Below are 27,150 nucleotides of genomic sequence, written 5' to 3'. Positions count from 1 at the left end.
AAAGGTTCAGGGGCGCCTGGGCAGCTCAGTCGGTTAAGCGTCCGACTTCGGCTCGGCTCATGATCTCACGGTTTGTGAGTTCCAGCCCCGCGTCGGGCTCTGTGCTGACGGCTCAGAGCTAGGAGCCTGCTTCGGATTCTGTGTCTCCCCGCCCCCCCACACCCCTCCCCTGCTCACACTCTGTCTCTCTCTCTCTCCCCCTCTCAAAAATGAATAAAACATTAAAAAAAATTTTTAAAGATTCAGCTGCTGGGCTGAAGGCCCGAAATGGTGGCTTCCACGAGACAGAGGACTATTGTGTCCTGTGTAATGATGCAGTTGTGAGAGGTCAGGGGCTCGCGTGGAGGCTCCCTCTGCCTCGGTCTGCTGTCCCTGGGGTGGCCCTGTTTCTGCCGGGCGGCAGCACAATGTGGCACCAGTGTTCCGCCCAGAGGCAGTTGGGCTCCCGGGAAACTGCACCCAACGCTCACGTCCGCTGGTGGGTCTAGCTGGCCAGATGCGTCTGTCGAACACTGGAGTTGCTATAGAAGAAAGGGAGAACTGATGGGGGGCACTCTCTCGGGGGCTCAGTGGTTTATCTGCAGTTTGTGTCTGGCATGCTTTCCCAGGGACTTAGAGGCATTGGTGCGTCACCTTACGGCTTCTGAGGTTCCCGTTCAGAAATCCAGGGAGTCTGGCAACACCCCTGCCTGTCCCCCTTCCCCGATCCTCACTGCTCATTCTAGCCTCTGCCCAGGGCCCTTCCACCATCTTCCTGCTGTCTGCCTTCCTGAATAACAAATTGTGTGGTCTGCAGTTTCTGGGCCCCCCTCCCCGTGCTGTGCTTAACAGACCCTCCCTCTGCAGCCACTGCTCTGGATGGCTGTGCCCTCCCCCCTCCCCCCACCCCCCACCCCCCACCCGGTCCTGAACACCCCAAGCATCCATAGGTCGGGCGACCTCGCTGGGGAGCCGCTGCTCCTGAGATGGAATCAGATGCCTGCAGCTCTGGCCCTGCCCCTGCCAGGCCCCGCCCCTGCCAGGCCCCGCCCCTGCCAGCACAGCCTTTGCAGCTGGTCTTACCCGTCAGTCTCACCAGCTTTTGTGGGGTCGGCCCTCCGTTTGGGCTTTGGACCCTCTTCCTGCCCCCTTCAGGGGTTTTGCCCCATTGGCCGGCTCATCCTTCCCACAGTGTTGGTCTGTCCACTATCCTGAGAGGTTGTGGATTGTGGTCTCATTCTTGCTGCCCGCGGGGATCACCAGGGCACTCAAAAATGCAGATGCCCGGGCCCAACCAGTAGGACCGGAGGCCATGGGGAGGCCCAGGTGTTCCAGTTGCTGGAGCTGCCCGGTGATTCTGTTGGTCGGGACGGCCTGGGGGAGAGGACACAGCCGGGAAGGGTGAACCTTGCTTGGATCCAGCGCCCAGAGTGTGTTTCCTGCCTTTGAAAACCAGTCCCAGCTCTGAAACCTTCTTTTGTCGGCCAGGTGTCCCTACGACAGCCGCCCAGCTCCCTGCTTCATGCTACTACTTAAAAGCTGGAAGAGGGAGAACATTGTTCCTACAGCCAATTATCGTTGTCCTCTGTTTTTGAGTTTATTTATTTATTTTGAGAGGGAGAGAGAAAATCCCAGGCAGGCTCCTCACTGCCAACGTAGACCCGGACGTGGGGCACGTGAGATCGTGACCTGAGACCAGATCGAGTCGGACACTTAACTGACAGAGCCCCCCGGGTGCCCCTATTTTTGTCCTCTTTATTTACCCTGGGAAAGACCCCAAAGCTGGGAAAGGAAGGGAGCTTACAGGATCTCAGTCCAGGAGGGGGGTCCTAAGCTATTGGCAGTTTTTCTCTGTTAGAATCGCAGGCAGTAAGTCAGACTGCGGATGGAGCTCCAGTGTCCCTAGACCAAGCTGCCAGGTTGGGTCCCACTTGGCAGGCTGGCGTCTTTCCCACTCGTAGGACAGGCCTGTGTGCAGGCCACGTCCAGTGGGGGAGCCACGCCTTCTGCCTCACCCCGCCTGGCACCTGGTTTTGAGGGTGGGGTGGTCACTGACTGGAATGACTCTGCCTCTTTGCTGAGGCTGCCTCTTCAGCTTCAGCCATGCCTGCACCCCGGCCCCGGGTGTCGTCAGAGCAGTGAATGGACGCCCCGCATGGTAAGGGTGAGCACTGATGGGCTCCGGGAGCCAATGCTGCTGTTTCAGAGAAGAAGGGGCCAGAGCGAGGGGCTTTCTGTCCTGTGCTGTCGTGAGTCTGCGAGTGAGTGTACCGCTGGGGCCCCTACCCCTAGCTCCGACGCACTCTGGCGGTCTGGGGGAGGCGGGTGCGCACCGGCTGGGCTGGGGCCCCTGATTTCTAGAGTGACCTCACTGACCTGACAAGGCTCCCAGCTCTGCAGCTGGAAAAAGAATGAATGATGGAGTCATGACTGCCCTAAAACCTTTGTCTTCAGAGTCGCTGATGTTCCATTGTCACAGTGGCCTTGGTGTCCTCAGGCCAGCTGGAGGCCAGTCATCTCTTTCCTGGTAGAGTGGTGTCCCCAGCCCACCTGTGCCCCATGCCTCCACTGCCCCTTTCAGCTTGGTTTCTCGGCAAGCCGCTTGCGCTCCGTCCCTCCTGTCTCTCTCATCATCCTCTCTCGAACCTGCTCCCAGCACCTCCCTCCTGTTGAGGAGCCCTCTGACCTGCCAGAGCCAAAGCCAGAGAGCCCTTCTCGGCACTCACAGTTCATCCGGCCCCTCTCAAGCTCCCTCCCCAGACCCCTTCCTCCCCTCCCTGCACCCTGAGCTCTCTCTCTCTCTCTCTCTCTCTCTCTCTCTGGGAATCCCTCTGGGACTCACCTGGACTCCAGCTGAGTCCTCAGGACCCCCCACCCTGGGATGGCTGCTGGGGTCCTTGGGTCCCCCAGACCCTGTTCCCAGGCATCCCCCTGTAGTGGCAGCCAGGCCATCCCCTAGGTGATCTGGCCAGAATCCCCGTGATCTCCTATGGCCTGGCTGGCTCTCTTGCGGACTCCCCACCTCATCTATCAACCCGCCCTTTGGGCTCCACCTTCAGAACATACCAGAATGTGAGCTCTCACCTCCTCCACCGCCCTCCCCCGCCAAGTCCCCATTACCAGGGAAATGGCCTCTTGCCTGGTCTCCCGACTTCCCTGAACCACTTCTTTTCCCAATGCTGCAGCCTCGCCGAGCCTGTTACACCAGAAATCCGGTCAAGCCGAGCCTGTTCCAGACCCTGTGGTGGCTCCTGTCTCACTCCCAGGAGACACCAGATCTTTTTATTTGTGCCGCTTCTGTCCTTATGAGGCTTTCCAGGAGGGCCCTCCCCTGTGCCTCTCCGACCCCCCTTATCTTGTCCCCCCTCTTGCCTTGCTCTCCCCCTTCATAGTCCCAGGACACCTGGGGCACTTCCAGCTGTGGACCCTGCCCTGCCCACACCGTCCACCCCCCCCAACCCCCTCACCGCACCCTGTGTTAGGTAGACCCCACCCCCACCTGCTGTCTGTGTTCACAGGCGCTCACCACCCACCCCTCCCGGAGCGCAGGCTCACAGGGTGGGGACTTGGCGTGACGTGCTCACGGCTGCATCCCCAGCACCGAGTGCAGGGCCTGGAGCAGAGTAGACCTGCAAGGGAAGCAGGGCCACAGCACGGCAGCAGAGGCGGCCCCGCAGGAGGAGCGCGGGAGGGGGTGTGAGGTCCGGGGTCGCGGCAGAGCACCACGCCGACGCCGCCCGCCTGAAGCGGCGGGAGACAGATCTCGTACACGCCGCACAAACATCAGGCAGCCAAGGGGCCACGCGTGGCTCCCGGGGGTCCCAAGGCTGGGGGACCACACAGCTTAGCTGGCACCTAAGGGAGAAGGCAGAAGGGAGGGAGGTGGGTGGTACACGGGCAGGGAGAAGCCTGGTGGCCCAAGCAGAGGACATCTGGGAGACGAGGTGCAGGAGGAGGCCTCCCGCCCGGATGCTCTTGCTGCTTGGTTTCCATTGGGAAACAGCACCTGTGGGAGGAATTGATTTCACTGCAAAATCCAGAATAAGGCACAGATGCTCCTTTCCAGTTTTGTGGCCTCATTTAACTGGAGCCCCTGCTGCGTGGCAGACAGTGTGTCGAGGCCTTGGCTGGGGAGGAGGGAGAAAAGAGAGGAGTGAGGCACGTTTCCGACTCTTGGGGAACTGGCCTCGTGGGGCCCCGAGGTGAGCACGCGAATGCGGGTTTGGGTCTCAGTTTCGTCATCATGCGGCCAACAGGTGTGCCGGTGACGGCCGCATTCCTCCCCGTTCTTACTTTCTAAGAATCTTTGGTTTTGCAAAAGTCGTTCTCGGCGTCCGAAGCCGCAGAGAGCAGCTTTGTGTCCAGGCAGGCAGCCGTGGGGAGCGGGGCAGGAGACCCCGGGTGCCGCTCCTGCCGTCCGGGGCTGGCGGCGGTGAGGACCCTGCTGACGCCCACCCCGGGAACGGGTCTCCTCCGGCCGCCTGGCCCTCTCAGTGGCCTCCTCCAGCCTGGGAGACGTGTGTGGCTGGCCGGCGGTCCCGCTTTTCTTCCGGAAGTGAGAGCGTTTTGCTGGAGAAACCCGGTCAGCCATACAGCGTCAGAATGCTCTCCTCTGCCAGTGGACTGGGATCTTCTGTCTCTGGTGCCAGATTAATTAACTTTCGCTTCCTGTTTCGCTGCATCACTAGGGGCGCGGATATCCCCTAACAGTGGCTTTCCTGTTCAGTATCTTGAGCATGACTCTGACCTGACAAGGCTCCCAGCTCTGCAGCCCTTCACCCCGACTTGAGTGTTTCCTTTGAGGAAACTGACCCGCACTGGTGCCTGGCCTGCAGAGACGCGACCTTGCCCTGCGTGGACTGCAGGCCTCGGCCTGCCCTTCCCGAAGTGGGGAGCACCGAGGGGATTTATGCGCAGGACCGCCACCTTATCCCCAGTCTCCCTTGGCTGTTGGGGCAGCAGTCCGCCTGCCCCACTTTCCCTGCTGCCTTGTTCAGAACAGGGAAGCGTCGACTCTCAAACGGCAGGAGGCGCGTTCGCTTGTGACCTTCTCGAGTCCCCTGACACCGAGGGTGAGGGGTAAAGCATGGCCGGGCAGCCCTTTCTCCTGACTCCCTGGGTCTGGGATGCTCCTGGGCTGTGTCTGAGGCCCCCGCCAGAGTTCCCGCTTTTGACACTTTGGCATCAGAAACCCATCTTTACCACCTTGTGTGTCAGTTGCCAAAAAGAATCCTTATTAATTACCTCATTGAATAGTCCCCTGCCCCTGGCCCTGGTTCACAGAGATGACCACAGGTACATTGGGAACCTGGGAGGGAGAAGCCAGACCGTCTCAGGAGGCTGTCACCCCACGGGCTCTCAGAATTACCCCTTGCCATTACTGGGGGTGGGCCAGTGAAAATAGGATGAACTTACTATTGTTTTCTTAATATAGGAGGCTGGCACCCACACTCCGTCAGTTGGGATTAAATATAGAAACGGGGGCATCTCAAATCGCCACCCACAGCGCGGGCAGTGGCTCTGGGCGCTGAGCTGCTCACGGCTGCTGCGGGTTTGTAGGCGAGCGTGACCCAGTCCGCCAGTCGGGCCTGGGAAAATAAATTTAAGCCTCTATTTTTAAGCCAGCCGACACGCTGTCGATACTTGAAAAACCCTTGAGCAGTTAAATGTTAGATTCAAAAATATCTCCGGTACCCGATGTTTATCTGTATGTTGGGGGCCGAGCGGGTCTCATTCTCTGCCTTCCCATGATTCCTGCAATGGATGTGGAGTCCAAGGACAGCACGTCTACAATTTTGTTGTCATTTTTTAAATGGCGAAGCTTGGGTAATGAGGACAGCACATGACAGACTGTAATTTGCCAGAGCGATTTTCCCATCACCGGGAGCACCTCTTGTACCTAAATGGGAAGACGTTGACAAGCTTTTCCAGTGGGACCCTGGGCAGAGGCACTTTGGGGAAGGCTCGGGCACTTGGGAGTTTAAGTGTTGAAGAGCGAACAAGAGGTGGTGACAGTGTCAAGGACGGCTGGTGGCTTTGGCTTCTCTAGCCAGACTGAGGGCCCAGTAGCAAAGTTAGGGGGACACCAGTCGCGAACTGGTCAGGGGGGTTTCCACTGGGGAGGGTATTGTTTGGTTTTAACAAAATGTACTTTTCTCAGTGGACACACGGCTTGTGACCTATGGCGCCTTCCATCATAGATACTGAGTTTTGTGGAAACAGGCCTTGCAAACGTGTCAGGACGGGATGAGGCCTTTCGTGATCTTCTCTCTGCACGGGCCACGTGACCTCATCATTTTGCCTTAGCAGCAGGTAACGAGAATGTCCCAGAACCAGCCCCGCTCAGTGCCGTGTCCAGGGCTGTTCCTCACCCCACCAGGAAGAGGGGACAGGCAGCTTGAAATCAGCATCTTATTACAATCTCGACTCTTACGAGATCAGCTCTCTTCCCTCTAAGTGGACACCAGAAGTCACTTGACACGCAGGACCCCAAAGGACCACGGCATCCTTGCCTTGTCTGGGAGCGGCTGAAGTACGCATCTGTAAGAACAGAGACGCTGGGGGCTGCCAGGAGCCGCGGGCAGGTTGCCAGCGAGGCCTGTCTTCTCTGGCAGACCTTTCTGCCTCCAGCTCTGATGCCACGCTTCCCTCGAACGCTGTGGGCACCAGGAGACCTCTCTTTTCAAGGCCAAACACTTGAGCTGTGGACAGAGCTTTTCCATGTAGTGAGCCCTAGAGTCTGCCTCGCCGTCCCTTCTTGTCGAGCCTGCCGTGGCCTCCCTTAGAGGCATGGGTTGACGGACGTGGGCAGAGTTGGTCCAGGTGACAGCCTTCCTGGAGCTTGGACCCTGCCGCCCCCCTCGGCTGTCCCCTGCAGAGCAGACCTGTCCTGCAGTGTGGGTATTGCTGCCCACCCTGACTGCCCACTGCCTCTGTGAGTCACTGTTCCCGGTACCCGGGTTGAACCCCCAATTTGGGGCACAATCTCCTAAGAGACACACGTGCTGCCACCATGCCTGTGCCCCAATCTGGGTCCTAGAATCTGTGGACTCCATCCATGAGCGGCCTTGGCTATAAAATGCCAGCATTCTGTGTGAGGTTTGCAGCTGTCCCAGCTCAGATTTGTATGCTAGCTCTTGGGGTCAGGGGGAGGCTATCTTTTTAAATGTCACCCTCAGCAGACGTAGCAGGTAGTTTTGAAGACCAGCCTTATCTGACAGATCCCCTGACACAGCTGGCTCTGGACCAGATAAGCAGGCCTTTGTGGCCTCAGCAGCGAGTGACGGTGGACCAGACTGTTACCCAAATACGGACCCTACGGCTCCGACTGGAGCAGTGTCCTTGAGTTGAATGTGATCCATAGCTGGCGATCCTTCGTTCATTCGTTCATTCGTTCATTCATTCATTCATTCAGCACGACCCTTTCCTGAGCACTCTACACCAGGTTCCGAATTGGGCGGGGACACTGTCAGGCACGTCCCCACCTGGTGCTGGCCTCCATGTCACATGTGATACAGATGGTCTGGGGATGCAGCTTGGGGGCTGACAGGGGCATCTGGGAGCAGGAGGTCACCCAGCTGCTCCTGTCTTTCTCCGGAGTCTGTCCCAGGCTCGGAGCCTCTCCTGGTCAACACATGCTCTGGATTCTGCAATATTTTATTTTTATTTTTATTTTTTTTTACATTTTATTTATTTTTGGGAGACAGAGAGAAAGAGAGAGAGAGAGAGAGAGAGAGAGAGAGAGCAGAAGTGGGGGAGGGGCAGAGAGAGAGGGAGACACAGAATCGGAAGCAGGCTCCAGGCTCTGAGCCATCAGCACAGAGCCCGACACAGGGCTCGAACCCATGAACCGTGAGATCATGACCTGAGCCGAAGTCGGACCCTTGACCGACTGAGCCACCCAGGCGCCCCTGGATCCTGCAATATTTTGAATAACCGTGAAGTCACTTGGGGAATCTCTACCTGCAAACTGGGCCAAAGCCCAGTTTGAAGGAGCTGAGTACGTCCTTTGTCCATTTATTCTTTTATTCTTAATGGCTTCTGCTTTTCCGGACTTATAAACAAGAAGTTGGTTGTGGGTACTTCCTGCATTCCAAACATACTTCCAGTTCAGACTCTGCCTTTCCCTCCTCCCTACCATCCTCCCCGCCCCCCAGACCCTGAAGTTGATGACACTGCCTGGTGGCTCACGGCTGGCAGCTCTGGTTTCGAGACCTTCCACACCCACACCCGCTAATTTTACTGCCACCCCCACCTGTCACCATGGTCTTGCTCTCTCTTCGTATCCCGCCTCGGTTAGGAATGCCACCTCAAATCTCAGGGTTGCAGGTCCTGGATCGAGGGGCAGCGTGGCGTGGCCTCTGGCACCCCGTGACCAGGGGCTGGTCCCCGCTCTACCCCAAGCGAGTGCTGTGTCTTTCGAAAACTGGAGGCCATGATGTGCCTACCTCACAGGGCTGCTGTCCAGGGAGCGTCGGTGTTCATTCATTCATTCCTGCGCTCAGTGTTTACGGAGGGCTTATCAGGGAGCAAAGCAGAGTTGGCTCCCTCCAGGGCCGACCCAGCCCGTGGGACTGCGGCGTGCTGAGCGGGGGCTGCTTGCTGCCGCCATCGTTGTTTCTTCTCTGCTCTATTCCCACCTCCCGTGCCAGACTTCGGTGTCTCCTCCTCCGTTTCCTCCCAAAAAATCCTCCTCGTCCCTGGCTCCTCAGGAGGACCCCGGCGGTGGCGCCATCTGAGAAAAGGACAGCCACACATAATACACATTCTGTTTACAGACGTCTGAAATCTCCTAGTTAAAATGCTCCAGGTGCCCCCCGCCCCAGTTTCTGCCAAGACCTTGCCTCTTCACCGTTCTTGGGTCCAACTCTTCCTAGACTCCGGGATCGGCATTTTCTGAGTGTAAATTTTTGCCGGTGCCTTGGTGTTTCATGGCGTATGCAGCCTCTCTCAATAATACTTCACACTGAATGAGCTTTTGTTGGCTGCTCAAGGAAGGTTTACTTATTGTACTTAGAGTAAGTCTATGGAAAAATGCCTTCTGGATTCAAAACCAGGGAGCAGGGCCCCTTGTCCAGCTGTTGGAACAGCTCTATTCTTTTTTTTTTTTTTTTTTTTTTTAATGTTTATTTGTTTTTGAGACAGAGCATGAGTGGGGAAGGGGCAGAGAGAGAGCTCCCTCTCTGGAACCAGAACCAGGCTCCAGGCTGTGAGCCGTCAGCACAGAGCCCGACGTGGGGCTCGAACCCACAGACCGCGAGATCATGACCTGAGCCGAAGTCGGACGCCCAGCCGACTGAGCCACCCAGGCGCCCCGGAACAGCTCAATTCTTTGTGAGGCAAACCGACCCAGGAGCACTCGGTCTGTGGGCTCTCCCTCGGCAAAACCGAACGCACATGCACACACACACACACACACACACACACACACACACACACACTCCCAGACACTCCTGCCCACACATGTGTAAGCTCCCGCACACGGGTGCACATACACGCTCCTCCCCCATGTGCATACGTTCCCACACGTACACGCACGTGCACGCGTGCACACCCTGAAGCCACACCATGTCAGGAGGCGGTCCGTGGGTCTCAGACCTGCTTCGGTGCCCTCTGTGGTTCGCACATGTGAGGGGACGCTGTCACTTGGACTCCACCCTTGTCCCCTGAGCAAAGTGTGTGATTCTCACTCCGTTTCCTGACATTCTGGGACATTTCACTTCTCTTTCCTTTTCTGTGTCTCTTTCAGACCTCAGATCTCTAAAAAGTCTCCAGTTAGGTAGGTGTTGAGTTTCACAGACCTTCACTAGTCCTGCGTCTCGTAGTGGTAGCTGCTTTGCCGGGCAGCACGGGGCTCGTCCAGCGCGAAGATGTCGTCGCCTCCTGTTCCTGCAGTAGCCGAACCCGGGACTCAGAGGGCCATCTGCCCTCCCAGGGTCCCCACCAGGCAGGGGTGATGCGGCAGTCAGTCCCAGGCCGTCTGAACCACCGTGATGCAGGGCCACACTCACACTGCAGTTCGGTTCACGCAGAGGCTGACTGATTCCCCCCGCAGGGACGCGGTCCATGCTGAGGAGCACGGTGGCGGGTGCCGTGTTGTGTTTCCCCTCCTTGGAGTGCTGGGCTGGGGACGCCTGGGCTTGCCCCACCTTCGCCGAGGCCCCTGGGATGGGTAGGAAAGCCCCAGAGCCTCGGGGTGGGCTTAGGGGAGGCGCCTGTGTCCGTTTCCGATACTAACTCCACCCAGCGGAGGCTCCTTGCAAAGCAAAGTATGACCCCTTGTCTCAGACCTTCGAGCCGAGCTGCTCGAAGGCCTGAGGCTCCCTGGCCTTGCCGGAGCCCCCAGCCCCAGTCGCCTGGAGATAAAACCTGGTGCTGACAGTTCTTGCCTCTCAAAAGAGCCGTTTCCCCAGCGTTCTGTCTGCAGTCTCTGGCATCGGACCAATGTGTGTCTGAGCGTCTGTTGTTCATTTGAAAAATGAGGCTACCAATCCCTTCCTGCTTGGACTAACCAGATCGATGCACCGGTTATCTCTGAAGGCACCTTTAAAATGGCAGGCCGCAGCTCAGTCTCCGCTCCTCATGGTCGTTCATCATTACCATCATGTAGCAGTACCTTCTTTTAAAAAGTCCTGGTAATAAAAGCATTATTTTTCATCTGGAACACTAACGTATTTTTTTAAACCTTTGTGTTCTGGAAATGCTCAAATGTGTACAGACGTGGAGAGAAGTGTATACGGGACCCCAGGTTTTCCTCTCCCAGGCAGAGGGCCCCTCTCTGTCTCCCACGTTCCTTTTAAGTAGCGTCGTCTGTGTTGGTGCGAGGCCTCTGGTCCAGTACGGAAGGGACTTGTATTCTTTTTAGTTATATCATATTTTGTTTTCCCCACACAGTAAAGAGAGTTTTAATTAGTCACCAATGTTTAAAAATTGGTAGATTCTTCATAAATGTGTGGGTTTGAGTCTTGCCTAGAAACATCGGGAGGCTGGTAGCATGGGCCCCTCATTCCTGGGGGTGGGAGGCAGTAGGCGGGTCTGGGCAGCGGCCTCCTCCCCTCCCCACATCGCCTGCCTGACCCCACTGGCATCCGAGTCTGTAAGCCTTACCCTAAACATGCTTCCCCCGTGAGCCTGGCTTTCGTGAGTGGGGTAGAGTCTGTTTTCTGCCTCTCTCCGGGTTTTTAGAAGGCGTTCTGTATCCTAGGGTGAATGTACATAGCCTTCTAGGATTTCTGATAGATACCCCTCTGCTGCTTTTGTAGGTCAAAAATGGTTGACTCTTGGCAATCTCCTGTAGCTCAGCCGAAGACAAGACACGGTTTGAATGTTTAAATAGGGGGCGCCTGGGCGGCTCAGCGGGTTAAGCATCCGACTCCTGATTTCGGCTCCGGTCGTGATCTCAGGGTCGTGGGATCGAGCCCCCCATCGCCCTCTGCACTGACAGCATGGAGCCTGCTTGGGGTTCTTTTTCTCCCTCTCTCTCTGCCCCTTCCCTGCTCACTCTCTCTCTCTCTCTCTCAAAATAAAAAAAATCAATGTTTAAGTATGAAATAAGTATGGTGTATCGTACGGGGGGTGGGGCAAGAGTTGGGGATGGGGAGACTAGCGGCTGTGCAGTCACGATCCCGTCAAGTTAAAGCATGGCAGTGAGCAAATGTCTGCAGCCTGAGGTTTTGAAGACAGCTTGACCTTCTGTGAGCCTGCTTTTCTTGTTTGTTCATTTTACGTAACAGCTTTATGGAGAATTCACATGCCATACAACTCCGCAGTTACAAGTCGTCGATTTTTAGTGTGTTCCCAGCTACACTACCAAACCACAGTCAATTCTAGAACATTTTCATCCCCCCAGAGAGGAGCTCCATACCCATTAACAGTCCCTCCCCGCCTCCCCCCGATCCACCAGCCCTAGGCAAACGTTCATCCGTTTTCTGCCTCTCTGGATTTGCCCATTCTGGACCTTTCTTGTAAGGGGAATCCTACAACATCTGGTCTTTTGGGACGGCTTCTTTCACTCGGCATCACGTTTTCAAAGCTCCTCTGTGATGTAGTGCGGGTCCGTGCTCGGGTTATTTTTCTTGCTGGATAATATTCCATCCTATGGATGTGCCACATTGTCTTCATCCGGTCATCAGCCGATGCACATCTGAGCTGTTGTGAGTAACGCTGTCACGGAAACCGCGTACAAGCTTTTGTGAGACCGCGAGCCTTGAGTTCTCTTGGGTGCATACCTGGGAGTGGAATTGCTGTGTCGTATGGTGACTCTTGTCAGCCTTTTGAGAAACTCCTGGCTGTTTCCAAAGCAGCTACACTCTTTCCATCCCCATCAGCGATACGTGAGGGTCCTGATTTCTCCACGTTCTCACTTGGCATCTGACTTTGGGCGCGGCCATCCTGGTGGATTTGGTAACAAAACCTTCCCGAAGGAACGTGATCTCTGTAGAGGGTAGAGAAAGGATCGTCATTTTGTCAGCGGCCTAGGCCATCAGCTGTGGTGATTTTCAAGAGCTCCCAAGGAAGCCGGGTTTACATCATAAGCTCAACATGCCCCAATCGTGCACCCCCGTACCCAGCGCCGGCTGCGGGCCCTGCCCGTGGGTAGCGGGAGGGCTTTGTCTCTTATGACTTGTTCCCGGGGTGGGAAGTAGCCTCCCCCCGTCTCATCTGCCATGTGGCCATTCTCCATGCAGGTGTCACCATGAAGCTCATGGACGAGGTGGCTGGGATCGTGGCCGCACGTCACTGCAAGACCAACATAGTCACCGCTTCTGTGGACGCCATTAACTTTCACGACAAGATCAGAAAAGGTAACGGGACTCTGCTGACGGAAGGCAGGTGGCCTTTGGCTGTCGGGCTCCCTCTGCCGGTTCGCTTTTGGTTCGTACCCCCTGTCGCCGCCAGCGCCCTGGTGTCCGCCCATTTGCCATGAAAGACAGGAAGCCAGAGTTTTGTGCTTTGTTCCTGTAGTTGCATCCGTGAGGCTAGGATTTGCTCGTTTGACTTTTCAATCTGATAGACTTCTTTATAACTCGTGTTGGGGGCCCTAATCCTACTAAAGCGCACTGTGAACCCATCTTCCGAAAATGCTCTGCGAACAGAGCCCTCTGAACATCTTATGTGCACAGTCCTGGTGCCTGTTGCCAGCAGACTTTACGCCACTGTGCACGTTTCCTCTGGCGTTGGAATAACCCTTGATGTAAGTAGTGGTGGGACCCGCGCCGAGAAGCCCAGGGACCGCAGTCCTGGGCCAGCCCACCTGTACCACCCGGGACAGCGCTGGGGTTTGTCCTGTCCCCAGGCCCAGCGACTCGGCCGCCACCCAGACGGCGCCTGCTGTCTCCCTGTGCGTTTGCCACCACAGGAGACAGGGCCGGCTCATCTCGCTCGTCCCGCGTTGCTGCTGCTGGTGTGGAGCGGCCGTCCCCTCCCGAGACACGGTGATTTCAGTGTGTGTTGTCTTCCGAGGTGAGGCTCCGTGCCCCAGAAATGTAGCCCTTGGCTGCAGGGCTGCGAGAGCCTGGCATTGATGCTGGATCAGCCCTGCTGTGACTGCAGCCTCGCGGGGAGAGCCGTCGGGTCAGACCGGTCCTGGGTGGGGGTGGCGGGTGATGACAGGCACGCCGCCGAGCGAGCGAAACAGTGCTTGTCGTGCCCCCCACCCCCACCCCCCACCCCAGGCCTCACTGACCCTGGAGGGCCCCGGGCCAGCACGGCCACGCTCTGTCTCGCAGAACACGGCAAGCGAGTGAACGTCCTGGAATGGGAGGGGCGGGGGAGGCGCGTGCCCGCCCTACATGCCGGGAGCATGTTAAGCGTAGCCGAGTTGGATTTGGGTGCTCTGAGGGGAAGGAAAAGGTCTGCGGTGCCGCTCCCTCTCCTCTGCGGAATCCCTTCGTAACTGGTAGGTGTTTGCCACAGAGACCCCAGCGCCCTGTTAGAATTTACCCCAGGCGAGCGGCCTTGCCTGTCTTGGCTTGTCCTCCGTGGGCCGCGGGTGTGGTGTGCGGCCGTGCCTCCCTGTCTCGAGAACTCCTCCCTGCAACCAGAACCCCATTGTTGAACGCCGCTTCAAAATCCACGGTGGAAGACACCTTTACGGGCCGTGACCTTGCTCTGTTCAGTGTCTCCTGAGTGCCCTTTGAGAACCACCGACCAGGAAGAGAGACTTTTCTAGAGAATCAGCCAGTTTGCTCAGCATCAGCCCGCTCGGCAGATGTGGTCCACAGCTGGGGAAGCCTCCAGAGAATGAAGGCTGACCGCCCCCCCCCCGCCCCGACCACGTCTTCACCCTCAGGCCCTTATATGACCAGGGTTAACTTTTGGGGATGGAGAATGATTGGCGTCTGGTCCGTAGGAATTAGCGATTTTCAGGGAACACCGTGGGCTCTACTTGGAGCAGAGAGTGCTTTCCGGGACTCACGCAGCAACGGCTGGGGCAGCGCGTGTGTGCGTTGCCTTGACGAACACTCTCCGTTTCTAAAAAGATATGCTTATTCCAAAACACAGAGAAAACGGTCTTCATTTTCAGAAACTGTAGTTTCTGGCAGGACATTCTCCTCTGGACTGGTTTCCTCCAGCGGGCAGAGTGAGGGGTGGGCCGCGTGGGCTCGCCCGGCTGCACCCTCGGGTGCTGAGCCCCCACAGTCCCCGTCCGGGGCCCCCGGCTGGTGTCCCAGCCCTGGCCTGGAGCCCGTGCCACCCCTGGAGAGCAGACAGGTCACTCTGCTTTCTCGGGTCACGTCTCATTTGGCGCGTCAAGGACTGTGGGCCAAACCGGCAGTGATGGAGTCTGGTCTGTTTCTGTGCCAGTGTCCTCCAGGGGCTGTTAGACGCTGTCACACCTTATCTGTTGTTTTCCGGAGGAACATCCCCGTGTGAAGCTGTGGGCTCCTCTGTGGGAGAGCCCGCAGCGACGTTCCCAGGCAAGGTCTCCGTCCTGACAGCTCAGGGCCACACCCACTTCAGGGACGGAATGGGCGCGTGTTGTCTTCAGTTCCATGGGGCCGAGGTCGCTGCAGGTGCGGCCACTGTCACGGGCTCCCGTCCTCCCACGTTCTTTGCTCCTTTCTGGGGACATGCAGCGTGAGGCTGGGGGGGCCCTGCTGGCTGTAGGCAATCCAGGGGTGCCAGGAGCTCGCTGAGGGGGACCGGAGACTGACATTCCCGCTCGTTCTGCGTTGATTTTCTGATGCAAACCTGCTGAGATTCCCGTGAAGTCCAAACGTGTGGGGCTCTAGCTCCGCCTCCAAGCTCCTGCTGTCCGTGATCCAACGTCTCCTCCGCCCTACCAGGAGGGGGCCGGGAGAGCCAGGCCGGCCGGCAGCATGGAACCCAGCCCTCTGCACCTCGGCCAGGGCTGGGGCGGAGTTCAGTGCTCTGCACGGCGGTGTGTGTGTCCCAGGGCTGCACCACAAGGGACCACAGACCTGGGGCTTCAAACAGCAGACGTTCACTCTCTCACAGTCTGGAGGCCCCAAGTCCCCAGTCCTGGTGTGGGCAGGGCCCCTCCGGAGGGACTAAGAGAGGACCCTTCCAGCCTCTGGTGGCTTGTGGCTCGTGGCCACATCACTGTACCCTCTGCCTCCACCATCACATGGCCTCTCTCGTCTGCCTGTTCTCTTCTGATGACTCTTGTCTCAGGACGTGAGTCTCACCCAGAGAATCCAGGAGGATTTCATCCTGAGATCCTTGACTCTGGGGCATCTGCAAAGACCCTTATTCCCAGCAAGGTCACATTGTGAGGTTCTGAACGGACTTACCTTTTGGGGTGCCACTGTTCAGCCCGTTACAATGCTTTCTCTCCTAACAGCTTGGTTCCGGGTAGATGCTAGCTCACTTCCCCTTTCACAAAATGGTGAGGTGGGTAAAATCTGTGCCCCACGCTACCCCTTTCCTCACATGAATGTGAGTCCTTCCCTTGCAAGAGACGGCGGGAAAGTCAGCACCCAGCCCGGGGACCTGACACCTGAGGGCAGCCCCCCCAGAACAGAATTGAGGCCCCACGCTTCTCCGGCATGGGGGCACCGAGGAGGGACCAGTGACGTTCCCATGCGTGGCAGGAGGTGGGGTCAGCCCCAACACCCAGACGTGTGGAAATGACAAAATGGCAACACTATAGTGTAGAACATGGAACTGCCCTCCTTTTTCTTGGGCACTGAACTAACTCGTTCCTGAGTCGAGTGTGAAATGAGATCAGCATAAGGACTATTTTTTTTTTAAGTTTATTTTATTTTGAGAGAGAGAGAGAGAGAGAGTAAGCAGGGAGGGGCAGAGAGAGAGGGAGAGGGAATCCCAAGCAGTCTCTGCGATGTCAGCGCAGAGCCTGACGCGGGGCTCGATCTCGTGTACCGTGAGATCAGGACCTGAGCCAAAACTAAGAGTCGGACACTTAACGGGGCTCGGCCACCCGGGTGCCCCCAAGGACCATTTTTTAAGTACTGATATTTCACAGAAAAGGCGCATGTAGGCGACGGAGCCGGTGGACACCCCAGGGCTGTGGTCACGGTGTGGCCGCTGTCCACAGCCAGCGCCCAGCCCCCGGGGCCGTGCCACCTCCCATCTCTGCGACGCACAGCCCTGGAGGACGCAGCTGTAAGAGGCCGCCCCTCCCCCCCCCCGGGAGGGGCGTCCCCCACCCTCTGAAGGTTGATCTGACGCAGTGGAGAAAAGCCCAGAAATGTCGCCGTGTTGCCAGCCAGGCACGCAGCCTGTTTGTGAGCTCCCTGCAGCTGCTGTAATGTCTCACCACAGAACCAGTGGCTTAGAAGGTTCGCACCCTCTCTTACGGTTCTGGAGGTCAGGCGTCTAAAAGCGGTCCCCGGGGACTTATTTTTATTGGGTCGCTTGCTCCATTGCTGATTTGTTTGTTTGTTTGTTTGTTTAAGTTGAGAAGTTAGAATGCCAAGGCAGCTGTGAAGGGAAGTAAAAGAGGAACATTGTTACCTTTGATGCCATGGTCTGGGAAGCCGTGGGCAGGAAAGCCTGAAGCTGGAGCTGTGTTGTGGAGAAGCCGCGTCCCCAGACTCTTGGGTGGGAAGTGAGGGATGGTCTAGAAAATGCTTTGGGATGCAAAGCGGTTATGTAAGAAATGCCAAAGTTACTTCGCCATGTCCGTGCTTTTCTGAGAAAGCTACACTGTCCCTGCTCTTTTTGGAGCTTGAGCGCTGAGCTGTTCTTGTCGTTTGAAGTGCTTGGCAGCCCCGCAGCTGTGGTAAGAGCAACTTTGTATTATTCTGTTTTCTTTTCCTCTGTTTTCTTTTCCGAATCCCCGCAGGCCCCGCTGCGCTGCGGCGGCAGTGGCTCTGGGAGGTGGGGCCGGGCACCTGCCGGCCCCCCTGGGCCACGCCACTCCGGGCGGCTCAGCCCTGCTCCGGGAACAGAGGAGCTGGGGTCGCAAGGGTGATTTACACCTCGCTTGGCGGGGCGTAGGCTGTGCCTGCCCCGCGGCCCAGGAACTATACTTATCCCCAGTTTTCCCATCCGGAAACCGCCCGTGCAGCAGGGCTGCTCCCTTCCAGAGCCGGGAGGGCAGGCCGTCCGGGCGCAGGCATCACCTCGGCGGTGCTGAGCTTCCCCCCTGGACAGTCACGTGCAGCGCCGTTCACCGTTGACGCTCCCTCGGCCGCCCGAGTGGCAGCCGGCCCACACAGCTGTGCGTGGACCTCCTGGCTTTCTCCAGCCTCTCGAAAACGTGGCTGAGCGTCCTCGCTGTCAGGGGAGTCCGGCCCCTGGCACTGGCCTTGGCCTTGGCCTTGGCCCAGGGCCCTTTTCCCACTGAACTGAGACAGAGGCAGGCACCTTAGCCTCCTGCCTCCAGTGCCAGTCGGGCTTTGCCTGGGGGGCTTTGCCTTGCGGGGGGGGTGGGGGGGAAGCACCCACCTGTGCGTCCCCCGCAACAATTGCTGGCCACACATGGCTCTTTGCCTCCTAATTAAAGGTAAGCAAAATGGAAAATGGTCGCACCTGCCACATTTCCAGTGCTCAGTAGCCACGTGTGGCCGGCAGCCACCGCATCAGACGGCAGAGAGCAAGGACATCCCACTATCGCCGGAAGTTCTGGGCAGTGCTGGTCTCTGGACCTTCTGGACTCCGTCCCCGGTGTCTGACGTTCCGGGAGGAATTTCCATCAACCCTACAGTCATATAGACAGTCAGCCCAAAGCCGGGTGCCCCAGAGCCCCCTTGAGCAGGGCCCCACGACCCCGCGGCTCACTACAGATCTGGGTGCAGAGCCTCCCCGCGAGGCCGCCTGTGGTCCCAGGGTGCTCTCTGCACGCCACCTGCAGGGACACCCGCTCAGACCTCAGGGGCCTGGTTGGGGTTCCCCGGGCAGGGCCCGCCTCTTGGTGGTACGCAGGGGGCTCCGCTTTATTCTGGGAATTCACAAGAGGAATTTCACAGAAGCTCCAGCTTCGGTTAGATATCTATCCGATGGTTGCACCGCCACACGGACGGCCGAAACGTGCAAACTACAAGACAGTCGACAGTCGTGACAGTCCCGTCCCTTCGTTTTGGCCGGATACTTTTTAGCAAACTAACCGCAGGTATTGACTTCCCGGGCCCTGGATGCAACAGCAAACTGACTTCCCTTCAGAAGCCCACTGGGTCTGGGGCTGTGTGGCTGCCGGGACCCTGGCCCCATTGTTTTTGGGATTCATTTGTTTTTACTTGGAACTTCGTCCACGTTTCTAGACTCTTTGTGTTGTCGTAGAATCCTGCTTCAAACATGGAAAGGTCACGTTAAGTGCTAGAAATGTATGATAAGACCCTTTCAAAATAATATGCTCTGAGCTTTATAAGTGTCACCCCCCTGATTTTATAGTCACTAACGATGCAGTGTCAGTAGTGGCCCCAAGAAACTGGATTTTACATTCAAGTCGCCCAGCGTAGCGTCTGCGTGGATAGCTGTATTAATTCTCCGTGGCTGCCGTGACTGCTTACTAGAAATGTGATGGCTGGGACAGCAAACCTGCTGTGTCCCAATTCTGGAGGTCCAAGTCCAACCCGGGTCTCTGGGATAACACCACGGAGTCGGCAGGGGGCAGGCCCGTTCCTTCCGGAGGCTCTGGGAGAGAATCCGTTTCTCGCCTGTTCACCTTCCACAGGCCTCCTGCCTTCCTTGGCCTGTGGCCCCTCCACCATCTCCACAGTCACCAGGGTAGCATTTCTCTGACCCTCCGCTCCTGCCCCCTCGTCTGCTTAGGACGATCCCTGTGAGGACATCGGGCCCCCCTGGATAGTGCAGGCTGGTCGCCACATCTCAGGATCCTTAACCTAACCACATCTGTAAAGCCCCTTTGCCACGGACGGTCACATAGTTCACAGGCTCAGAGGATTAAGACATCTTTCGGGCCCACTGCTGTACCTGCGGTCCAAGTCGGTTCATTCCACTTGACACAGGTCATTTCTGAGCTCTGCCTATAAGCTCTGTAGACAGGACTCTCACAGATAACACAGGGGAACGACAAGGGGGTCAGCTCTTGGGGGTTTCGGGGCAGCATGAGAGGACGCGTCCCTCAGTCTGTCCCAAGCCCCCCAGCTGCTGCTACCAGGTACCTCTGAGGTTTGGGAGATTAGCAATGAGGCGACAGAGGTGACGAGCTTCCAGGCAAATCTCAGCCTCTTACAGAGAGTTGGTGCTGGAACTCGGGTCCGGAGGGGACTTTGTGTACCGACGTCCCGGGACCCGGTGAGCGCCGCTGAGTCCCGGCCTCTCGGCCCAAGCTTGCGTGCTGGGGATGCTGAGCTGTGGCCCAGGCCTTCCTCTGCAGGGTCCACTCGTGCTGCGGTCACATCTCAGTGTCAGGTCTGGCAGAGCTGCTGACGTCCTGGAACCCGGAGAGAAAGGGCAGGGTTTTAAGGCTCGGTTACCCTGTGCTCCCCACAGACTGAAAACGTAAAATCTCTCTTGCTGATGCAGTAGCCCGTTGTATTTATTTAGACAGTGTTAGAAGTGGCATCTTGGCCAGTGTAAATGCACCTGCTACAGAAAAAGAGAAACGCTATTTGTTTTAACCTTGACTTCTTATCGCCACGTTGGTACAAATCTCCACCCGAGACACTAACGGCGTTGTGTGGGCTCACTCTGTGCTTGGTTTGAGGTGGCTTTTCCTGGAGGACTGTTAGGGAAGGACACTCAGACCTTACCGGAAATTTCTGTCCCGGGCTTGCATCCCCATGACATACTTAACGTGGGGAGGTGACCTCCCCGTGGCCACATTTGCAGCCCACCATTTCCTCAACTTCCCCGAGAGACGTTACTCCTGTGCCTGTTTGCAGATGAGGCCACAGCACAGTGTGGCTCCCGGCTTGCTGCCTGCCCCCGGGGACCTCCCCAGCCACTGCAGCCTGCGGGGATGGCCGGCCACCCAGGGCTCGCACCAGGCCTCAGAGAGCCTGCCTTTCATGGAGACGCTTTTTGGGAACGTCTGGCCGTTCTCACTTCAGCAGCTCAGAGGACTACTCCGTGCGCCCTCCTGGCCTCCGTCCCCCAGGCCAGGAGAGAGGCCCTGACACCAGGAGCCTGTCCTAGGTGGGCTTGTGGCACCCAGCACCAGCAGCAGGTGCCGTTTTCCCCCTTGACCTGGTCATGCCTGGTCTTTTTTATTTTTTTGAGAGAGAGAGCACCCACGCGTGCATGTGCATACACATACATGCACACATGAGAGGGAGAGGGACAGAGGGAGAGACAGAATCTCAAGCAGGCTCTGCACTGCCAGTGTAGAGCCTGATGCGGGTCTCAAACTCACAAACCATAAGATCATGACCTGAGCTGAGACCCAGAGCCAGACACTTAACCGACTGAGCCACGCAGGTGCCCCATGCCTGGTCTTTTAAATAAACAAGCCACTCTCTGGGTGGATTTGGACGTGTGACCTAGTGGAAAAGTCCCCAGGCAATGTGTCAGTGCTTTGGACGCTCGGCCTCCGCTGCCCCCTACGGAGAGCCTTTGAGCATGTGACTGCTGCGCCCGGTAGGCCCCCCTCTCTGCAGTTTCCCAGGCAAGTTGAGGTGGACGGGAGCACAGGCTGGGGTCCTTCCCGGTCTCGGGTGGTCCTGCCCCTGTACTGGGGGAGAGATGGAATGAGCCAGACCTTGTGGGAAAGAGCCTCACCGCCCCATCTCCGTGAGATCTCTGGGCATCCTGGCCTCCACTCGGGCAGCATGCCTCTGGCTTCGTGTCCAAGCCCCATGCTCGCCAGTAAACCACGTCGGCACGGTGGCTCTCCAGCCTTGCCCGGCCTCCGTGTGGTGAAGGGGCCTCTAGGATCCAGTGAGAAACCACCTTGCACGAGCCTCGAGGAATCGGCAGGAAGGGGGAGCCAGCCCAGGCTGAGCCTTGTGCTGGGTCTCCCAGTACCCTGCACATGATGGCTGCTGTCACCACTCTCTGGGCTGTGAGCACCCACCCCGGGTGACCTCTGGCCACATGAGATAGGAGTGGTGGTCCCTGGAGGTGAGCGGGTCCCCTTAAGTCACACAGCCCCTGGCTGGGTGTGGTAGACCCACAGACATGTCTGGGGTGCCTCCTTCGTGCTAGGTGCGCTCAGACACAGGGCGTGACCCTCCTCCAAACATGTGCACCTATGGGGTCGTTCAGTACATGTCCTTCTGGGGCGCCTGGGTGGCTCAGTCGGTTGGGCGTAGGGCTTTGGCTCAGGTCATGATCTCAGTGTCCGTAGGTTCGAGCCCCGCGTCGGGCTCTGTGCTGACAGCTCAGAGCCTGGAGCCTGCTTCTGATTCTGTGTCTTCTTCTCTCTCTGCCCCTCCCCGGCTTGAGCTCTGTCTCTGTCTCTCTCAAAAATAAATAAACATTTAAAAAAAATTTTTTTTTTCATAAAAAATAAATTAAAAAAAAAAAAAAGGCCTTCTGGGGTGCCCAGGTGGCTCGGTCAGTTAAGCATAGGACTCTTGATTTCGGCTCAGGTCGTGATCTCACGGTCCGTGGGATCGAGGCCCAAGTCAGGCTCTGTGCTGACAGCTCGGAGTCTGCTTGGGATCCTCTCTCTTCCTCTCCCTCTGCCCCTCCCCCCGCTCACATGCACATGTGTGCACATGTTCTCTCTCTCAAAAGAAGTAAATAAACTTAAAAAAAAAAACCCATGGCCTTCAACTTGGGGACGATAGGACACTTCAGGGGTCTCCTGAACCCCTGAAATCTTAAGCAAAATCAGTCTGTTCTGTTTCTCTCTGGAGAACACATGGCAAGCACAGATTCTCAGAGGGTGGAGGGGACATATGATAGAAGGGACCCCAGGAGAGGCATCTATACCCCCCCGACCTGCCCTGCATGTGCACTGGGTGCTGAGGCTCCCATAACTCAGGCAGGGCCTGGCGAGCCTATGGGTGGCCTGTCCCTGTTGGTCACATAGGCAGCTCCGTCCAGGGCAGGAGGACTTGCCCGCTGACGCTTGACCCTGACGTGCTGCTCCCTGGTCTCAGCCCAGCACAGGTGTATGCTGAGTGCTCTGTTCACGACTCTACCCTTGTAGCTCACATAGTGCCACTTGTCACTGACCATGTGGCCTTCCTTCCCTCCCGGAAATGGCTGTACACGGCATGAAGCACTCCCTGTAAGTATGAAACTGAATGTGGCATGGAACATTCTGGTACTTTATAACATGGAATAACTGCTCCTGCTTCTGGTCTGCCCACACACTCACCTCTAACAGTCACCACGCTGTCTTGACTTGTCCGTCTTCCTGGGTCTTTAAACATGTCTTGTGGGGCCTGTCTCCTTGGAGCTAGGATGTCGGGGCTCCCCCGGGGTTGTTCAAAGGTCCCCACAGCCAGCACTTCCAGGGAGCAGGACTCAGCATTACATGCCAGACCTGGGCAGGGATTTCCTTGAACCCAGCCCGGAATGAGGCCATGCTGGGGCGTGGGGGTCGGGGAGCCCTTGTGGCTACATGTTGGTGGAGGGGAAGCCATGCATATTCCGTTCGCCTGGATGTCCCCGAGGGTTAGCGCCGCCTCATGGTCCAGAGCACCACCACTGGCGATAATAACGACTGGGCACAAGGCCAGCATGTGGCCCATCTCGTGCTTCCCCGTAGTTACCCTGTGAGGCAAGTCAAGTCTGTTTATAGGAAAAAGACTGGGCTCCAGGAGATACAGGGCCAAGGCTAGATGGTAGGTGAGGGCCCACGAACAGGAGAGCCACTGTAGGTTAGGAAGCAGCTGCCAGGGTGGATATTCGTGACCCAAGGGGCATGGGGAGCTCAGGGAGGTTGGGCTGAAGTCGAGAGAGAGGGACACCTGGCATGGTGTCATGGGAACGTATGGCTTTGGACTTTATCATAATCAACAGGCGAAACCACGCTAGTACAGGCAGGTGGTGAGCACCTGGGGACTCTGACCAGGGACAGAGCCATGGGTGTGTTGTGGGAAGGCAGTGGCTGCTGCTCGGGGGAGAGCTCTGGTCCCGTGAGCAAGCCTCACGGAGAGACGGAGAGCCTGGCAGGGCAGATGTAGTTTTGCTGGACAGAAGGGTAGGAGGGCAGGGCCCAAAGTGCGCACAGTGGCTCTGGGGGATGTAGGACCACGGTCACCGTGACGGCTGGCCCTACCAAGCACTCGAGGCTGCCACTAGACCAGCATCAGGAACAATGGCTGGGGAGCACGGAAGGGACCAGGGGAGGTAGAAGGAGGTTCTTCGGTGGCGCTTGGCCCAACACGGTGGGGCAGCCGCGTGGCACCAGTAAGGGCACAGTGTAGACAGTGTGGTTGACTCGGCCTCGACACTCCTGCCAGAGGGACGGAGCCAGCTCACCGTGCAGCCACCTGAAAGCAGGTTGGGGCCTTGCCCTCGGGCAGGCGTGTCCCCGGCATCCTTCCAGCAGACGCTGCCCCTCCCCGGGGGCACAGACCCACGCTTGGGCAGGGGGCCAGTGACCCCTCAGCTCACTGCTCACCTAGATGCCAAAAGTGAACACCTGCTCCCGAGAAAGGTGACCGCTCAGGGGCCGCTACTAATGAGGCGCTGTGATGTCTCGTCATCTGTACGTCCTCGTAGCATTAGAGTGATGTCGCGTAACCAGGCGTCTTCTAACGCCCCCGGTAACCCCGATGCCTGTGCCCTCCCCACCCGGCCCGGCCGCCCCGCCTGTGCCCTCCGCTGACGCGCTGTGTGCTCTGCAGGGTGCGTCATCACCATCTCCGGGCGCATGACCTTCACGAGCAACAAGTCCATGGAAATCGAGGTGTTGGTGGACGCCGACCCCGTGGTGGACAACTCGCAGAAGCGCTACCGGGCAGCCAGCGCCTTCTTCACCTACGTGTCCCTGAGCCAGGAGGGCAAGTCGCTGCCCGTGCCCCAGCTCGTGGTGAGTGACCGCCTGCCCTGCTGGGCGCCCAGGAGAGACTGAGTCAAGGGAGCCCCTTCTGGGGAGCAGGGCCCCGGCCTGGCTGCCCCCTGGCCAGGCGTCCTTGGCTGCGCCGCCCCTCAAATGTGAGGGGCTTCCCCTGTCCATGCAGACGGGGCAGGGGCGGCCTCCTCACCAGCTCTTTGCGCCGGGAGTCCTCTCTTGGGGGTGAGGACGGCGCCCCGGAGCTCCTAGTGCTGTGCACACAAGCTAAAATGGGGCCGAGGACCCTCCCGAGGGACAGGTTCTCAAGGAGCCGTAGCCTGTGCGTCCTGCTCGACGGGGACCGGGCCAGACCCCTATGCCACGGGGCTGGGCATCGGGGCCTCATGACCTTTTCCCTGCCTCGGCCGCCTGGCCAGGCTCTGCCCCGGGCATGCAGAGAGAGATGGCAGGGGTCTGGGCTGGGCTGTTGTCACGCAACCCCACACGTGGGCTGCCACCACAGCACCGAAGGGTCCGGAGCTGGAATCCCAGCACCTTGACCAGTGCTGACCACGGGGCTGCTTGAGAGTCAGGGAGCCAGAAGCAGCAGAGGTTCAAGGTGGCGAATGGGGAAGGTGTGGGTGTGTGGTGAGGATGCTTGGCTGGGAGATACTCGGTAATTGTGTATCGATCAGACGAACGGACGGGCGGACGATGCTCCCAGAGTTCCGTGGAGGATAGTGACGGTCTTGCAGTAAGCCTCACGAATTCCTTAGCAAGGCCAGTCACAGTGAGTGCCCTGCCTGGAGCGTGTCCGGGCACCTGCTAGCACGCCCTCTGCGCCCCGTCACCAGCTGAGGACCGTCCGCCCCTCCCCCCACCCCGGGCCAGCAAGGCTGAGGCACCTGTGGACGGTCGTACGTTCAGTCCCGCGGCGCCTGGGTTTGGGTCCAGCACACGACTTGCCGTCATTCTGGGCGGGGAGCCTCTGCTCAGGCTGCTCCTGGTTTCTCCTGGGGCCGCGGTCGGGGCTTCCTGCCCTCCGTGGGGTGAGGGTGAGGGGGCGGGGTGGGGTCTCTGAGCGCCTGGCACTTGGGCGGCCCCCACAGTCGCCGCTCCCGTGGCTCCTCCAGAAGAGCAGGTACCGGAAAACTCTGTGATGGACACGCTGCAGCTAAGACCTCACTTCCTCACGTGGGCTGGGAGTCAGGCTCCCGCATGCTTCCTCACCACCTGGCTGGTGGCCTGCCTGAGGCCCGCCCAAGGCCCCGTGGGGGTGGCACTCAGGCTTGGAGGTGGGGGGGGGGGCTCACCAAAGCCGCCGTGGCAGTGAGGCCCCTGGCGTGGCTGTGTCGTCAGGAGCCTCGGCTGCCTACAGGGCCCTTTGCCTTTGCGCCTCCGGTGAGTCAGGTGGGGTCAAGAGATGTCTCCGATGACAGAGCAGAGACGGCTGCGAAGGGGAGGGCTGTGAACCTGGCCTTGAGGGGTAAGGGGGTTTAACCAGGCTGAAAGGAAGGAAGGCAAGAGCTGGGGCGGGAGCCCCCCCCTCAGGCAGACGGGCCCCAGCCCCCCATTTCCAGTGGGCCTCGTCAGCTGGACGCTTCCCGCTCCGCCCGGCCGGCTGGGACGCGCCTTCCGCTCTGCAGGCTCCCCCTCCAGGCCGGCAGGATGGCTTCCACCCCACCCGGCCCTCGGCCCACGTGCGTGATCCCCACTCCTGGCCACTTCTGGCCTTGACCTTTGCAGCCCCGTGTCTCTGGGTCTTGGGCCACGTCTCCTCAGAACCTTGCCTGCTCCTCGTGGCCCCAAACGCAGGCCTTGCCCGCTGCTGGTCTAGACCCGTGTCCCACCTTTTCCATGTCTCACGGTGCCTTATCCTAAATGCCGAATTCCGCCGCACGCGTGCGAATACTTGACGTCTCTTCTCTCTGGCCTCCGGGCTCCGCAGGGTGGCCAGATCCAGGGACACCACGTCGTGTCTCCCCGACCCGACACACGCACCAGGCCTCGGTGAACGCTGTGCTCCCTTGACACAGGACTGCCGTGTCCAGACCATCCATCCGTGGCCCCTAAACACCAGGCCCTGACGGGTCCCTGTGCCCGTCCCCATCCTTGGGCGGCGGGGTCCAGGCCCTGTGCTGCAGGCATCGCTGTGGTCACCGCTCGCTCCCCGGCTGACTTTGCCAGCTCCGCGTCTCTCTGGGGTCTCCACACACGCCTCAAACGTGATTTATCCTGAATTGAACTCATTAACTTTCCCCCCAAAACCCCACTCGTCCTCACGTGTTGTGGTCCCTTTCTCAGTGAGTCTGGGAACCCGCCTGGCCCCCCTGTCCACTGTCCTGCTCGGCCCCCCACACCCGCTGTCTCTGGGCCCCACCCCTGGCTGGATCCCCGCTCAGCCCTTGGCTCACCGCCTCCTCCATTCTTGCCGCCCTCGGTCTGACACCCTAGAGCCAAGTGGATTTGTTGAAACAAAATCAGATTTTCCCCCCTTCCTGCCTAATCTGCTCGGCAGCTCCTTGGCACCCTCAGCACGGGGTCCGGTGAGGCTCTGTCCTCAGCCCCCAGACTCGTTCCTGCCTCGGGGCCTTCGTACCTGCTCTTGCCCTGCCTGGATGCCTTCCCTCAGACCGGTGCAGAGCCAGCTCCTTCCACGGTTTCTCAGATAGTTCCTGCTTAGGTGGCCTTCCCTCCGCACCCTAGATAAAGCCTGACCACCCCACCTCCCCCACCCCCCCCGCCCCCGCCCCACGGCCCGGTGACCCTCTCCCCTCTCCACACCGCCTCCGGGCGCACAGCACCACCTCGGATCCTCTGGTGCACACGCATTCGTTCGGTATCCGGCCCCGCCCTCGGCCCCGATGTGTGACTCCAGGACCCCCAGC

General features: G+C 58.5%; 1 protein-coding gene across 3 annotated transcripts in view; it reads left to right on the top strand.

Annotated features, from left to right (window-relative positions):
* Positions 1–27,150, top strand: part of ACOT7 (acyl-CoA thioesterase 7) — a 95,664-nt gene that overhangs the window by 54,774 nt on the left and 13,740 nt on the right. For all 3 annotated transcript variants that reach the window (XM_042996147.1, XM_042996148.1, XM_007078337.3), the window contains 2 exons: positions 12,666–12,782; positions 24,114–24,298. In XM_042996147.1, coding sequence (XP_042852081.1) covers positions 12,666–12,782; positions 24,114–24,298 — 302 coding nt within the window. The remainder of the gene's footprint in view (positions 1–12,665; positions 12,783–24,113; positions 24,299–27,150) is intronic.

Source organism: Panthera tigris, chromosome C1 (genome assembly GCF_018350195.1).
Source record: "Panthera tigris isolate Pti1 chromosome C1, P.tigris_Pti1_mat1.1, whole genome shotgun sequence".
In the NCBI taxonomy this organism is placed as follows: domain Eukaryota; kingdom Metazoa; phylum Chordata; class Mammalia; order Carnivora; family Felidae; genus Panthera; species Panthera tigris.
Note: the sequence above shows the minus strand (reverse complement) of the source record. Positions and strands in the feature narration are given on the sequence as shown.